Raw genomic sequence first — 15,241 nt, forward strand, 5'->3', positions numbered from 1 at the left:
TTACAAGTTGAGTAAATGAATGTGGCTTTATTGACAGAATGAGGTTGGTTATGCACGATGAGGCCATATTTCTCTGCATAATTTCAGTTTTTTTGGTGCATCTCCCAAGAGAATCTTCCATTTAAGATCAACAACTTGGAAGATTAAACAGAAGAAACAAACACTTTAATGAATCTGGCAATAACAGATATTTTAATCTTGTTTCCTATACTCTGCAGAGAAACCTTCATGATGAATACTCTTTCTGTTAGAATGTAAATATCAGAATCTATAATTATTAGAAATATAATCTTGACTATGAAGTAACTGAAATTCTAATAATTACCCGACTTTCCTGAGTACAACCAAAGTGTATGAGTTTCCACACTCACCCGCTGCAGTAGTTCATTATAATATCTTCCATGACTTTTGATAACCTTTTGCTAAATTGTCATGAATTTAATTTGTGAGATAAATGCAGTAATTCAAATTTCCAATACAAGCACATTTTCATAACGTCACAAAATCATATTTTCACTCATAAAACCAGCCAATCCCTGACGTAGCTTCACCTGCTGTCTTTCACTCATACATTCCTATTTGATTTGGCTTTGACATAATAGTACAACATGTTTTCTTTTCTCTTTCTCTTGGACCCAGCCATTGGCAATTTAAGACCAACAGATGGTGCTCTGGAGCCTGGAATCAAAACACCACTTCAGGATGGCTTTCTAATTTTATATTGAACATTTGTCAGGCTTTGTTTTAAGCCTGTATTTGAGCAATATATTTGAGACATTCTTTTTCTTTACTTGCATCTATCAAACTGTAGTAGTAGTAGTAGTAGTAGTAGTAGTAGTAGTAGTAGTAGTAGTAGTAGTAGTAGTGGCGTGAAATTGGCCTTCCTTTGTAACTTAATAGACCCAATAATAAGACAGATGTAAGCATATTAAATCATCAAAAGATGTATAACATTCATGCTTTTTGCGTTATATTTACTCATCTGTTGTTATCCAAAATATCAAATTAAGTAATTCTACTAAAGTTGAATTTCAAAGGGAATACATAGGCTACTTAACATTTAAGATATAGTAAAGTGTGTAAAGTGCATTGTATGGCTTTAGATTAGTGTATACACACACTCCATAAAATGTCAAATAATCAAGGCGTTATCATGTTTATCAAATATCTTTACCTAGTAAAGCCTCAATTTAGCGTGTATAATTTTCATCTTAGACAACACTTTTTATTATAAAAATAAAATCAATGTTGAAAAAATAAAACAAATCCTGTGGATTTTAAGGATTACCACACCACACAAAACAAATAAAAAATACCAGCTAAAGAAACATTATGACTAATAACGAGGGTAACCTGAATAAATGTATGTCTTTTCAGTTTGGAATGAAAAATATTAGCTCAGGCTAATATAGATAACATCACAGTTTTACATAGAAGTTGTTGTTTTTGTTATCATGAGCTCTTTAAAGCCCACCTAGCTTGAGCGAAACCGTTGGAGATTTTAGAGGCTTTCTATTGGACAGTTAACGCACGGGGCTCGGTTGTGGGCGTGTGTGATTGGTCGAGGTTGCTGTCACTCACTACTCCACTCTCTCCTGACCACCTCCCCGACTGGCCCAAGCGAGGGTTTTTTTTTTTTAATCGAAAACATCAACCGCAGACTGCGTACCAGTGCCAGCGGGAACGGTGCTACGACGAGCGAGACCCGACGCTATGGATCCAACGGCATGACAGCCGAGTCAATGGCGATTTTTAAGTTGGATAACGGTGTTTGGCGTTGAAGGCAGACTTTAGAAGCGTTGAGATTCAACGGCGATGAACGCGGTATCACTTGTTAGATAGAAAGACAGAGAGAGAGGGGCCAAAGTGGACTCCCTCCCTCGGTAGAGCCGTTTCGCCCGATGGAGGCTGACGGGACCTTTGCAGTGTTCTCGAGGCCCAGAGGGTCACCTGTGAAACGTCGACACCTCGTTGGAGGACGTAATTAAGGAAAATACGGCGCACACCTGTCTGCGCTTTGGAAGAATTAGTTGACAACTTCTTAGTGAGCCTGTAACACTACAACGAAAGTTAGCAGGTCAATGTTTACTGCGGGAGGCGACCGCTCGCGCAAGATGACTATCATAGATATCACTTAACAAGAGGTTATTCACCGCCTCAGGTAACCCAGGACAGGTGAACAACTTACCTTTTTAATGGACTACACGCTTCTTCTGTTTGTTTTAGAAAGTTGTCCTATCATATTTCGCCAGCATCACGTTAACTCCAACTCATTTGGCTGCGAGAATTGATTATTATTATTATTTTTTTTTTTTTACTTCTTGGATTTTTGTCGCCTTTTCCTTCAACCATGTCATTCAAAGACAATCCTTGTCGGAAATTTCAAGCCAACATTTTTAACAAAAATAAATGCCAGAACTGCTTCAAGCCCAGAGAATCACATTTGCTGAACGATGAAGACTTAAATCAGGTGAATATATATATATATATCTTTAATAATGTCATACGTGTTATGTTGTCTATGTGACCTAATGATATAGTGACACCCTGTTGTTATCTCTCCGTCTGATGTGCACATTTCAAATGGTTTGTCGTGTGTCAATAGACCATGAAGTGCAAAGGTTAGGTTAATTGGACATAATTAGTTTCCAGCCCAAGGGCGCATATTGACCTCATTTCATGCCGATATAGCTCCATCCAGCTCCATGCCTTCCAGCACAGTAGCCTTCTATCAACTGCTTCTGTTGAGTTATTTGGGATACAGATTCTTTTTTAAAGTTGGTCCTATGCCATAGATATAGCTTCCTTTTGGTTTAGTCTTATTCTTTGCCACAACTTTGGTATTTCACTCCTGACAATCATTGCCATATTAATCCTGAAATAAAGAAACTGTGCTGTTGACATTATCAGCTTGTGAATGGTGGCATCAGGGCACACTGAACTCTGTTGGCCTCTGGCGTGATCATTCCTTTTGGTAAGCTGTTTAACGGGACAGTTCAAGAGTCCCCAGTATCCAAGCTGTTTACATGATGACTCCTCTGGTGCTTCTTCAGTCGGTAATGTCTTCATCATGGCTGGGTGAGGACTAACATCGAGCTGAAGTTGTACACATTTTCCTGTAATTTCCTCCATCGTGACCAATGGCTCCTCTGTTGGAATGGAGTCTCGGGGGTTATTTGTTCTTTCTCAGTGGTATTTCAGACCCACTTGCTATCAACCTTATGAAACCAGTGAAAGGTTATCATTAGAGACTGAAGACCCAGGACAGGCTAGATATGTTGTTACTGGAGATCCTGAAGGCCTGTAAATCTCATCTTGGTCATATTTCCATTATTCCTTTAAAATGATGGACCACCAATTCACCACTCAAAGCCCAACGCTATTGGTGCAGTATTACACGGTCATTTATGATGTGTGGTAACAAGACGTTTGGGGACCATTGCAAAATGAACACACTCAAATGCCTCCATTTAACCACTGAACCATTGAAGGGTAAAAAATGACCTAGATTCATCTCGTCTATTTCTCTCTCTTGGGAGGACTTACCATTGGGGTTGCTGTCAGATCATGTGAGGAGAGTTGGGATGTAGTCGGTCTCAGTGTTTCTCCTTGGGCTTTAGACGGAGGCAAGGAAGAAGCCAGTGTCCCAGTATTGGTGTGATTCCCTCTCAACACTTGCTGTTCTTTCCCGCAGTCCCGTTATCAAATAACTTAGTTTCATCTGTACGGGGCCATTCTTTCGGTATGTAAGAACATATCAACACACTTCAGTATCGCAACATTATGATTTGTAATAATGTATCAATTCTCAAGAACACTATCAATTTCTCATTCAATTTTGAGTTGTTTTTAAATCCCCGACCGCTCTTAGGTTGTCTTTTAAGAGTTGGATGTTATTTCTCTTGCAAGTCAGCACAAAGTCTTGACTCTCCAAGGTTACAGTTGGGACTTCAGATTGAAAATTCCTATTATGTCATTTTGTTTACAAAGTCACTGAGCTGAGAAATATGCTGGGCCTCGTATAATCAAAGCGAAAGAGGATTTTAAGGTGGATTATACTTGGCTTTACATGGGATGAAGTTATGACTGTAATCAGAACCACTGATGGAGCGACACAGAGGTGCCATGCGGCTGTAAATGTCAGAGCTTTTCAACTTGATTTGTAGACTGTTGTTCCACAGACTTGGGAGCGCAGTTGGATTACGTAAGGTACTTAATTTGTTAAGCTCTTTAGGTGTAGGGGAGATTTGAGCGTAAACATATTTAGTAAAATGTGTTCCCCTGTACACAAAACCCTGCAGTGCTTATGCAGGGCTTTTTTGGCTCTGCAAACAAATGCTGACTACTAGTATGGCTGAAGTTCAAGTACGTTCCAGAACGATTTAAGAAAGACTGCCAGGCCAACTTGCATTTCTCAGTACAAGTTTGAATTGCAAATCTGGAGCCACAAAAGCTCTCAGGCTCTGTACGGATTCTCTCTCCTGTTTCTCATCCGCTGTTTTTCTTGCTAACTTATGCCTCTTGCTGCCCCCTCCACCCACTCACCAGTCCACCCACCAGTCCACCCACTTAGAGGATCAGAGGGAAAATCATGTGTGTTAGCCTTTCCTTTTTTCTTTTCTTTTTTCAGGGCAGCATGGCGCTCTGGAAAACAGCCAGCAGTCAAATTTAAGAGAGCTAGTGACTAATGCACACCTTTTCTAGAGTTTAACTAAAATGTGTTTGTGCGTGTGTGTGTTTGTGCAATCCTGTCAGATATTGGGACACAATTTGAAGCCTTACCTTGGGACCAGCCTCCAGTTATATCTACAATGAATTCAAATGTGCACAATTTAACTGTTAATGTACCTGTTTTTAGTGTTTGCTTTCAAAACTGTAATAGTGTTTTTCCCCCCCCCCACCAGGCAAAACCTATTTATGGAGGATGGTTGCTGCTGGCACCAGAGGGAACTAATTTTGACAATCCGTTACACAGATCTCGGGTAAGTGGTTTCTTTGCTGGACTTGAAACTTACTATGTTCAGAATGGAACATAGTTTTGTCTCTTTACCTCTTTTTGACTTCCTTTTTAATAAACTTTTGGTGGAGCTTTATGAAAACAAAAGTGTATTGTTTAAAGGAAAAATGTTATTTGACCCATTGTCTGTAGCTTCTGCTCATGCCAAGAGTCAAGGGGAGCAGAACCTAAGATTTGGTGTTAAAGAGCTTTGAGAATCTGAATATTAAGGCAGCTCTAAGAGCCACACAAGTTGAAAAAGGCAATTGGCCTGCCAGGCCTTCCTTTAATTTTGTTATCAATTCTGCCACTCATTTGACATCTGATGAACTGGAGGTCTGGTTATTGTGGATCCAGTAGCTGCTTCCTGTGGGAGGCTCGACCCTCTATCAGAAGAAGCCTCATTCTTCAGCAATAATGAGCCTAAGATTGACTTTATTTCACGAGTCTTGCTCCCCCATCATCATGTAATGGGAGACTTGCTCTTTTGCACCGCTTCCTTTATCAGCTCCCAGAGTATACTGTGGTGGTGCATCCCAAAGAGGAGTAGAGGGAATGTGGGGGAGGAGAAGGAAAAGTCCCAGTTCTCACAGCCACACTGATGGCTTCCATATGGGTTTTGGGAAAAGCACCTCTGGATCCTTCAACTCAACTACTGTCAACAGGCTGCTGCTGCTGCTGCTGCTTTGACATAACCACCAATGTGTTCTGCCTATTCTTACGATCAGCTCTTCACCTCCGGTGTATAATTGGTGGCTTGTAGTGCTGAGGTGAGCAGTTTGGTCATGTTTTGACTGACCAACAAACAAATAACAGAGAAAAAACAGCTGACATATTGGATGAGTCATGTTTTAGGACCACTTTAGTCTGGCAGGTTGTGGGTTTGTGGTTGTAAACTGTCTCTTTAACATCACCTGTGACACTAATCAGCACCCCTATTGAGGCCTTTCAATGCCTTTTAGGTTACAAAGCACTTCTCAATATTTCATGGATTGGCCTCAGTTGAAATCGGAGCCCAGGATATTTAACACTGAGACAAGTGGTGCATTAAGATAAGAGAGGATTAGTGGAGAGATCACCGCAAACTGTCACCTTGGCAGAATTCTAATCGAGAGATATAATGACTCCCTTGTTTGTTAAATTCGACTTTGTTTCACAAAATATGATGGGCTTAGTCTTCCTCAGTAGGCTGGGGTCCATTTAACATTGTGCTCTTAATATGTTTTTGGGCAAACACTGATTCGATCCCGATTTGTGTGTATTTAAAGTGTAAGGCAGATTGATTCGGCTGAGACATAAAAAGAACCCAGCGTTTTACGGTCTTCTGTCTGATGTCTTTTTATTTCCTCATACATTTATGAAGAAAAACAATCGTGAGTTCCAGCAAGCTTTTCAAGCTTGTGATGTGGTAAATGCTGAAAATGTGCCAAGAACTTGGATGCCCACTGCATGGCAACTGTTTCCCCAAAGGCCTGCTCGCCCTTGGGTATTTACTGTTTGTATGTGTGCGCACCTTTTGTAGTGGCCAAGTCTTTATACCCCGAGGTGTTCCGTATAGAAGTTCAACATTTTTAATTGGTAACATTTACAGATTAATTTACTGATCCAATAAAAACACCTGGCTTTATAAACTAAATATCTGTCATACTTCTAACACTATTTGTTAAACTTTCATGGCTAGAATTGGCTAATGTTTAATAAGCAACAGCTTTCAAACCCATGCTAAATGTTTGCACATTTACCCCTGTTGCTTCATCTGCTAAGTAAGTCTGATGTGGCTTACGGTTGAGATTGTTATGATATCCATGTCAAGACCACATCAGTAATTCAAGAATTTCTCTTTTTTTTGTTTAATGCAGAAATGGCAGAGGAGGTTCTTCATCCTTTACGAGCATGGCTTACTACGCTATGCTCTGGACGAAATGGTAAGTGAATGTTTTGTTTGCTTTGAATTAAACAAGATAAATTCTAAAACAAAACCTGATATTTAGAAAAATGGCCTCGTATCAAATACTAGCTAGTGACGTGGTCTATTTGAGCAAATAAATGATGGCTCGCGTGGTGAATTCAGTGTCACGTACTGTCCATTTACACAGCGTTATGTGGCATAGTCATGCCACACTCCCCACTTACCCTTCTCTTGCTCGTTACTTTCTTTTTTTTTTTAGCAGTTTTCACCCATTAAATGATGATCTATTCCCATGTGCTTTTCTTTCTGTGGTAATCTGCCTTTAATGAAACTCAGCACACAATCTATCCATAAAAGGGAAGTGATTCTGCCCCTTTAACTCAATATCATATCTGTTTACCAGCATACAGCAGCAACAGATCACAAAACGGTGTATGAAGGAATAATAAACAGGGGAAATGAGATCTTTTGTTTCTTTTTCTTTTTTTTATAAATAAATGTGCATCTCAAATAAGTGACTAACTCTCTTTTGACATACTTTAAACGTTGGAAGTGTTTAGAAGTTTAGGTTGAAGTGTATTTTGGTGTTTGTCTGAGGAATACCTGGAGGATGTGATGGGCTCACGCAGAGCTTTCTCTCTTACAACAGAAATGTTTTGTGAATGTGTTAAACACTAATCCTACTTGCACAGCGGTGTCAAAAGGAATGAAGTGACACCATATTGTGTTGATAGTAAAAGGCATGTGCTGAGCTTTGTGTGTTTTGTAAGTTGTTGTGCAAGAGCCCCATGATTACTTCCTGTTCTGAAAGAAAAACTGGAAAAACAATGCCATGAAGAGCAATGTGTTTAGTGATCTTTATTGGTGCCAGCAATCTTTTTTTTAAATTGTGTACATCTTGTTTAAACACTAGGCTATATAGTTTGTCGGTTCTATATGCACTGCAGAAGGTGGGCACGCTGGATATTGATTGACCTATTGCTCAAGTTTTTTTTAAATTCTAAATGTGGATCTGCTTTGAAATTAGGTGAAAGCAGAAGTAGTTGAGACAGCACTTGCTTTGTTGCTTTTGACCCTTTCATACTGTATGTGGCATTCTCTGGCAGAGGAGAGAGATGCTGAGAGGGTTTATGTAATACAAGCAGCAGGAGCTACAATGCTCTGTAGATTTTCTTTAGGGTCATTTCATCCCCCTATAGAAATCTGCTATATGTTGAATGGCAAGGCTACAATTGGCATAGTGCATCCAAGGGTTTGCTTTTTTTTTTTTTTTATCTGAGGATTTTATTATACTAAACATGCAAAATAATGTTGGGACCTAAAATGTTTTTTTTATACTGGATCCAGTAAATTGCACTGGTAAAGAAAGACACCAGAAGAAGGTTGGCTCTTGTGTTTACTGGAGGAGACAAAGAAAAGAAGCGGATGTCTTTCTTTCCATTCATCGTTCTCTCTCTCTCAATGTCACTCTTCATCTTTTCATCTCCGCTCTGAATGCAGGATCAAAAGGAGCGGAGGGTAGCAAAGGTCTGGAGCTGGAAATATCAAGTGACACTAAATATAGACAAGTATCACTTGTCACACCAAATGCATTAGAATAATTGTTTAGTGTTGAATACAGCTGCACCAAGTTGGCTAATTAGCATATATATATCTGGCACTCGTTTTCTCTGGACAAAGAGGTTTGACGCTGAACATCGGGTAGGGTTAGAATCTGTGAGTGGCATTATAGGATTTCATGAACTGTATACGTAATGACGTAAAATACAATTAGTGTGTGAAGCTACAATTAATATTTCTAGCACAGGAGCAGTTTGAGCGTATTATGTTATACCAGGGATCAAATAGTTCAAATGTTCAGTGTAAAATGCTTCAAATTGCTACAAATACAAGCGAGACACCGACATTAAAATCAGTTTAAATGCTGTATTGTGAACGACATCAGGTCAAATTTAAAGACTGCCAGCTTTCACCAGTATAACATTGCCCCAGACCACATCAGAGCCCCCATCTGAGTGCACTGGTTGAGGTTGTAGATGAGGAGGTGCCCCTCTGTTTTCTTCTCTGCCTGGTTTTATGGCTCTAGTGTCTTGGCTCTAACCAAACCCAGATGGACTGCGGTCCCAACCTGCAGGATGTGGCACTGGCTCTGGGGGAAAGGAATGGGTTAGCAGAGGCCTGGGAGAGATCATGGTTCTCGGAGCCATCGATTTATGGTTGCCCACCTACGGTGAACACCCAACACGACGCACCACTGCCCTCATTTTATGCTAAGAGCAGCTGTGGCTTTGAAGAGTTATGTGCAAGAGACAAGTGGTACAAATAAGAAAATGTAGCTTAAGTAAGGTCAAGATAAAGAGAAAATGTCTTCTGATTGGAAGGATGGAGAGGATGAATAGCTGAAAATGTTGGCCTGCATAGAATACGTGCTGCCATTCAAGGCTAATGTGTTGTGCAGCACTCATGGATCGATCTTTACAATAGGCCTCCAAAGAAGGGAATTTAAATCTTGTGTCTAAGATAGTTCACTGAATGTTAGCAATGTGAAAAATGACATAACTGTAAACCCAAAGCCTACTGTCAATTCAGTCCCCAGTATTTGCTGAATGTACAAGCTAGATTCTCCCAGAGCAACCCAACGCAGTTATTTTGAGGGGAGCGTTGCCGAGGCAACGTGTTTTGTCCCTTTGTCCAGCAACCGTTGACCATGGCAAGTGTAACATGGGACAGAGTTATTCTGTTTTGTGGAGAGCTCTGGCTGTCTCTGTCCTGACTGTAGGGATACTGGACAGAACACTCTGGAAGCAAAGCACAAATGCGTGGGCTCAGGTTGTCTCCAGGCTCGTCGTATGGTGAGCAGACCTTTCTACAGTAGCTGTGGAAAAAACCATCAGACACACCATCAAAACAAGTGTGTGTGTGTGCATTTGGGTGTGCTTGACTGCAGAGGCCGTGTCAGGAACAGGTGTTGCAAGGTTTGAGAACCCTCAGCTTTGGCCCGCTTGAGTTAACATTAAGAGAAAGTGGTCTTCTAATCATTTAAAGGTAAGGTAAAGACAGATATATGAACAGAAGCCACCCAAACAACTGTGTGAATAAGTACTCAGATCTTAAGTGATGTGAGAAACAGGCATACACACACAAAATCCATTATCACGTTGTGATGAGGGCAGCTATGTGGGTGTAAAGAATTATCCAGCTCCACAAAGCCACTTTAATGACACCAGTGTGAGTTAAAATGATCCCACACCCACACTCTAATAGCTGCTTTGCTTTGTGGTCCAAAATACACCACGCAACACCTAGCTCCCATTGACCTCGCGTTGACCTAATTGTAGCCTTTTCTGACTGTCACACACACACACACACACCCCTCATCATATGATCTAGGCTGAAACATTTTTCTTTTCAATGTCTCAATCTCTGTCGTGGTCTCTGAGCTAAGACTGAATCACATTTTCTTTTTTAACATCCTTTTACAGTGAAACTCTTATTACTGTTGACAGTGCATTGTGTACCATATTTATTTGGAGGCCATTGGAGAAGAAGGTGCACTTTGTGTTCTCATGCTGGTCAATTAATGTATTTTAGACCTATTGAACAAGCACAGTATACCTGCAAATGAAATTAGGCTACCTATTGAGTTGCACTGCACAAAAGGCCCATTCAGAGACGCTTGAATTGCCTTTAGACTGTACAGAGTGCAGTTTACTGTGTGCACCACTGCCATACCCCTTGTTATTCCAAGGAGAACATGATGTTCTCATGACGTTTAAGCTGTTGAAGTCATTCTCATTTCATCTTAGCTCAATTAATTTCCTATGTTTACTGGAATTGAAACAGTGGACCCCATAGTGCAGTCCAAGAACTGAGAGTTTTGACAACCTTCCCTCCATTTCCCACACATTTGTGCATTCTTTTAACTTGAGGCACATTATTCAGTTGCCTCTCTTCTGAATCTTTCAGACACGAGCATATACAACCACTGATCAATGTTTGCCCTCAGACTTGTAAGACCTTTTGACTTGCTGAAACATGCATAAACTATTTCCCTTTTTAAACACTTTGAAACATGAAATCCAGGGCTATTTGTTTACAGATTTTTGAGTAGCTTTTGTCTTGTGTTGTGTTGGTTTGGGAATGAGGAGAGCTTTCTAGGAAATGGATGAGTGGGCAGGGCCTCTGAGCTGCGTTGTTGCCTTCAGGCACTCTATGCAGGGAATAAGTAGAGGCTGACCACCCCACCCCATCAAATTAGGGATACTTATAGGGGAGCTCCAGTCTTCCACTCACAGCAAGCCATGGGAAACGGAGTAGAGAAGGAAGTAAAGACTGCCTGGAGTTCACACGTCTCTGTTACAGTTCGTGATGCAACGATGGATGATTTAGGAACGAAAGACGAATTGGGGGAGCGAAGCAGATGATGGAAAGGGAAAGAATAAATGAGATGTTTGTCATAGCTCAAGTTGATAAGGCAGTGTAAGCCCTCCATATTGGATCATGGTGGGTTGTTTACTAAGTGTGGTCCTGGGTGAGGCGTGTATTGGTTTTGTAGAGATATGGTGCGTGAGAGTCTTCTTTAACCCCTGCCCTTCCTTCCCCACGGTTCCAGTAGGAACTGATCTGCTGGAATGTAAACAGCCATGGATTACAGTGGGGTCACTGTTCCCATTGCACAAAGCCACAAAACCATGGGAACAGCCATTCATACAGCTTGTAATCATCAGGGTCTACAACGCTAACTGCCACTCAACCCAACATCCCCAAGTTGTCGCCCAGTTTACTGTATTTATAAAAGAACATTCCCTTGTTTTTGTTTTCATTTACAGAAATAGGGAATTTTTGTGGTTTCTTGTTGCCGTTTTATCCCAGGAAATCCCAAGCTGTTGACTGGGGAGGCTGACCACAATGAGGCTGCAACACGCAGGCCATTATCCTCTCCAGTTTTAGCAACCACTGTGCCGGTATCACAACCAACCAGTAGTCGTCAAAAGTGCATTGGCAATTACGAGAACCCTCACCAGCTTTCCCACCCACAAACACAGTTGTTGTGAAACAAAATTCTTGTAAATGCTAAAATAAACAACTAAACCTTTGCGTAAATGTGCCATCATGCATTGAAACTATATTAGAAGACAAAAGCTAAACTGGAAGACGTTGCAACACTGTGAACACGCTGCATGTTGTGCCCTACATCTGACTACTAGGTCTACACCCTCTCCAGGCCACCACACGATTTAGCAGTGACGAGGACTGCTGTGCATATGGAATAGAGAATACATTGATGAAAATAAAATATATATATTTCCCATTGGTGATGCTCTTTGACAGTCCTCTGATCCTCTGTACAATGATACACTAGGCCACCTCATGCGCACAAGATCCAGTGTAAACAGGTCATTTCGTGGGAGCAGGAATACTGTACCACACCCAATGCTTTCCTGTTTAAAATAGATACTTTTATCAGGAAAACAGGCAGTGTGAAGGTGTCATCCTCCTAAGTGTCATCAGCATGGCTTATCATTTGTAGCCTTGCAACTTAAGAAATCTATATTTAGTTTTTTTTCTATTTGATCGACCTGACACAGCACACAACAATACAGCTTCTAGAAAAATAAGACCAGAAGCAGTGTGTGTGTGAGTGTGTGTGTGTGTGTGTGTGTGTGTGTGTGTGTGTGTGAAGGAATTGTACATCCCTGCTTAAGCAGTGGTTCTTATCCACCAGCTCACATTGATCGCTAATCAAGGGCCTTGCTGTCCTCAAAGTGACCCAATATGCGTGTCCACTTTCCACCTGAGTTTGTTTTCTGAAGAGACATGAATTCACCATTACGTAAGATTAAGATGTATTATTAGTGATATGATTTAAGCTGAATACAATAAAAGAGCTCACAGAAGATGGGCTAGGTTGTATTTTCACTTGATAAATGACCAATCTGTTCACCTTTTGGTCTCACTTTCCAGTGTCGTCTTATCTGCGCTCTTTAGTTTTTGCCTTGGCTTTAGTCACTATATCATTCCGGATGTGGCCAAGATAAAAATCTTATCTCCTCCCCCCCCCCCTTTCACTCTTTGAATACTTCAACTTCTTAAGTCAGAAGTACAGTAACCTCGTCTGACTCAACACCAAGTCTGCTCTCTAAACACTAAACTCCTGACTTTGTCCTGGGAGTGAGCAACTATTCTACATTACACTTTTATTGTCTTTATCTTTTGAAAGTGTCTGTCATCAATGTACAGACACACAGAAAGAACTGCTCAGCAGACCGCAGCTGATTTAAGACTAAACGTAATTGTGTTTTTTGTTTTAATGTTCTAAATTCTCAAGGATCAAATGTGGGAAACTGGGAAACGTTTTCATGCTTTCAGACTGACCTCCCCCTCACCCATTCTACATTTGTTGTGTGTGTTCCATACCCAAAAGGCCTAATGAGTCTAAAAATAGTGTCTTCAAATTACTTATTCAATTCAAATTACAGTCAATAAAACGGCATTGTTCTCTAGCTTGCACACTCAAACACACAGGAAAAGGGGCTAAGCTGCCCCTCTTTGATTGGATGAGCAGAAAGTGCTCCCATTGAAATGAAAATGGGGCCGAATTCAATGACATGTATTGACCTGGAAATGCATAGACAAATTGGTGCAAGTCACACCACATCAATAAGTAAATCCTTTGATTTAAACTTGTGCACCTTTTTTTTTTTTTTTTTTTTAACATTTCTTAAACTGAGTTTCAACTAATGTAGCCTGTAAGCAAGTGGAGACAGTCCTTGTGTTCAACCCTGTGGTCCAATAATATATTAGTGTTCAGTGTTGCGTGAGCCTGGGGACAGGATCATTTAACACAGGGCACTAGGTCTATCAGCACCTTGAGTAAAATAGTACTGAATTGCTCACAGCAAATGGTTTCTCGTGAGCTTTCTGTTTTCTATTGATCTGGGATTCCAGTTGATGGTGAACTTGTACTCACTTTTTTTTTTAAATGTTCTTGGTGAATATGATTACCTTGTTGGGCTGAGCCAAATGTTTGATGGCGGTCCACTGTTGCGCCATGGTGAGAAGTCCTTTTGTAAAAGGCTCTTTTTTTTTTCAGGATATCTTTTTAACCATCCTTCTCTTTGTACCGTCCTTCATTTTCTTGTTCTTTATCATGATTTCCAGCCATTCATTATCCAGAGAAAGGCTGGCTCCAGGAGGCTTTGGGTGAACCAGTGATCCACTCTCTCTCACATGGTCCCCACTTTTACTTTCCCATTACTCAGTCCGATTCACTTTCCCTTCATTTTAACCTCCCCAGTTTCTCTTATTCTGCCACTCTCTGGCATCTCTGTCTTTCATTCCAGTTCTCTCTGGCCAATAACTCATTTGTGTTGGAGAGAGCAGCCAGCAGTATTGTGTAACATTTCTTTCCCCCAAACCCTCCCTTGTCTATAAAGCCAAACATGTCCCGACTGACTGCTCGCTCAGATTGTTCTAAACACTAGACCAGGACCCTGACAAAAGGTTTAATTTAAAGCATCAGGGTGAGAGGTCAGCCAGCTCTGAGACGGGCACTAATAAAACGGTGGGGTAGGTGGGTAGGTGTCTACAGTTGATTAGTTACATCACTGCAGTTTGAAGTCTCGTTGGACAAAGTCAAGATGTAACCTGCCAAGAGACTGAGGGTCTAAAAGAGTGCTGCAGGAATGAATCCTAAAACCCAGACATCAGTTAGCATTTTAGCACTTCCAGTTCCCTCGTCTTGAAGTCAATGGGTTTTTGGTTAGATGCCTGAAATAAGGTCTGTAGTTAACACACAAGTCTCTTTTATGACTTGTCTTATTTTCAGTTTTGTATGTTAATGCTTATTTAACGCACTTTTGAATTGCCTTTTGTGTCTGAAATGTGCTATATAAATAAACGTACCTTCATTTACCTTACCTCGCCTTGTCTTACCATAGCTTGCTATGATCCAAAAGCCAATGGGAATATTCCATTGGCTTTTTGTTGAGGGAACCAATGCGTGAAGTAAGTTTCCGGGGTTGGCCTACAAAGATACGACTTCCCTGCAGCACTCTATAGACTGTTGCCTTGTGATGCCCTGCAGTAGTCACAGCTGCAGTTAAATGTCTTTCCGAGTTGCAACAGGTGCAGGTGTATTGGATGACCTGTGGCCTTTCACCTCAGCTTGGTGACCTGCCAATCCAACCACCTGTTAAGGTCAGGGCTTTGCAGTCAAGCTATTTTTAGAAAGGAGAGTGCAGCCTTAGAGTCGGGTCTGGAGATGTTGCTTGTGAATACAATAACAAGGATGAAACGTGTGTCATGGCAGACATGTTTAGATAGAAATATTTGGT

The 15,241-nt window shown here is 40.9% G+C and overlaps 1 protein-coding gene across 1 annotated transcript in view; it reads left to right on the forward strand.

The window, feature by feature from the left end:
- Nucleotides 1-1,657: 1,657 nt before the first annotated feature.
- The window catches only part of LOC115024742 (myosin phosphatase Rho interacting protein), a 43,865-nt gene continuing 30,281 nt past the window's right edge, over nucleotides 1,658-15,241 (forward strand). The window contains 3 exon segments of the mRNA XM_029456564.1: nucleotides 1,658-2,470; nucleotides 4,905-4,982; nucleotides 6,856-6,921. Coding sequence (XP_029312424.1) covers nucleotides 2,351-2,470; nucleotides 4,905-4,982; nucleotides 6,856-6,921 — 264 coding nt within the window. The 5' untranslated portion in view covers nucleotides 1,658-2,350.

This window comes from Cottoperca gobio, chromosome 19 (assembly GCF_900634415.1).
Source record: "Cottoperca gobio chromosome 19, fCotGob3.1, whole genome shotgun sequence".
NCBI lineage: Eukaryota > Metazoa > Chordata > Actinopteri > Perciformes > Bovichtidae > Cottoperca > Cottoperca gobio.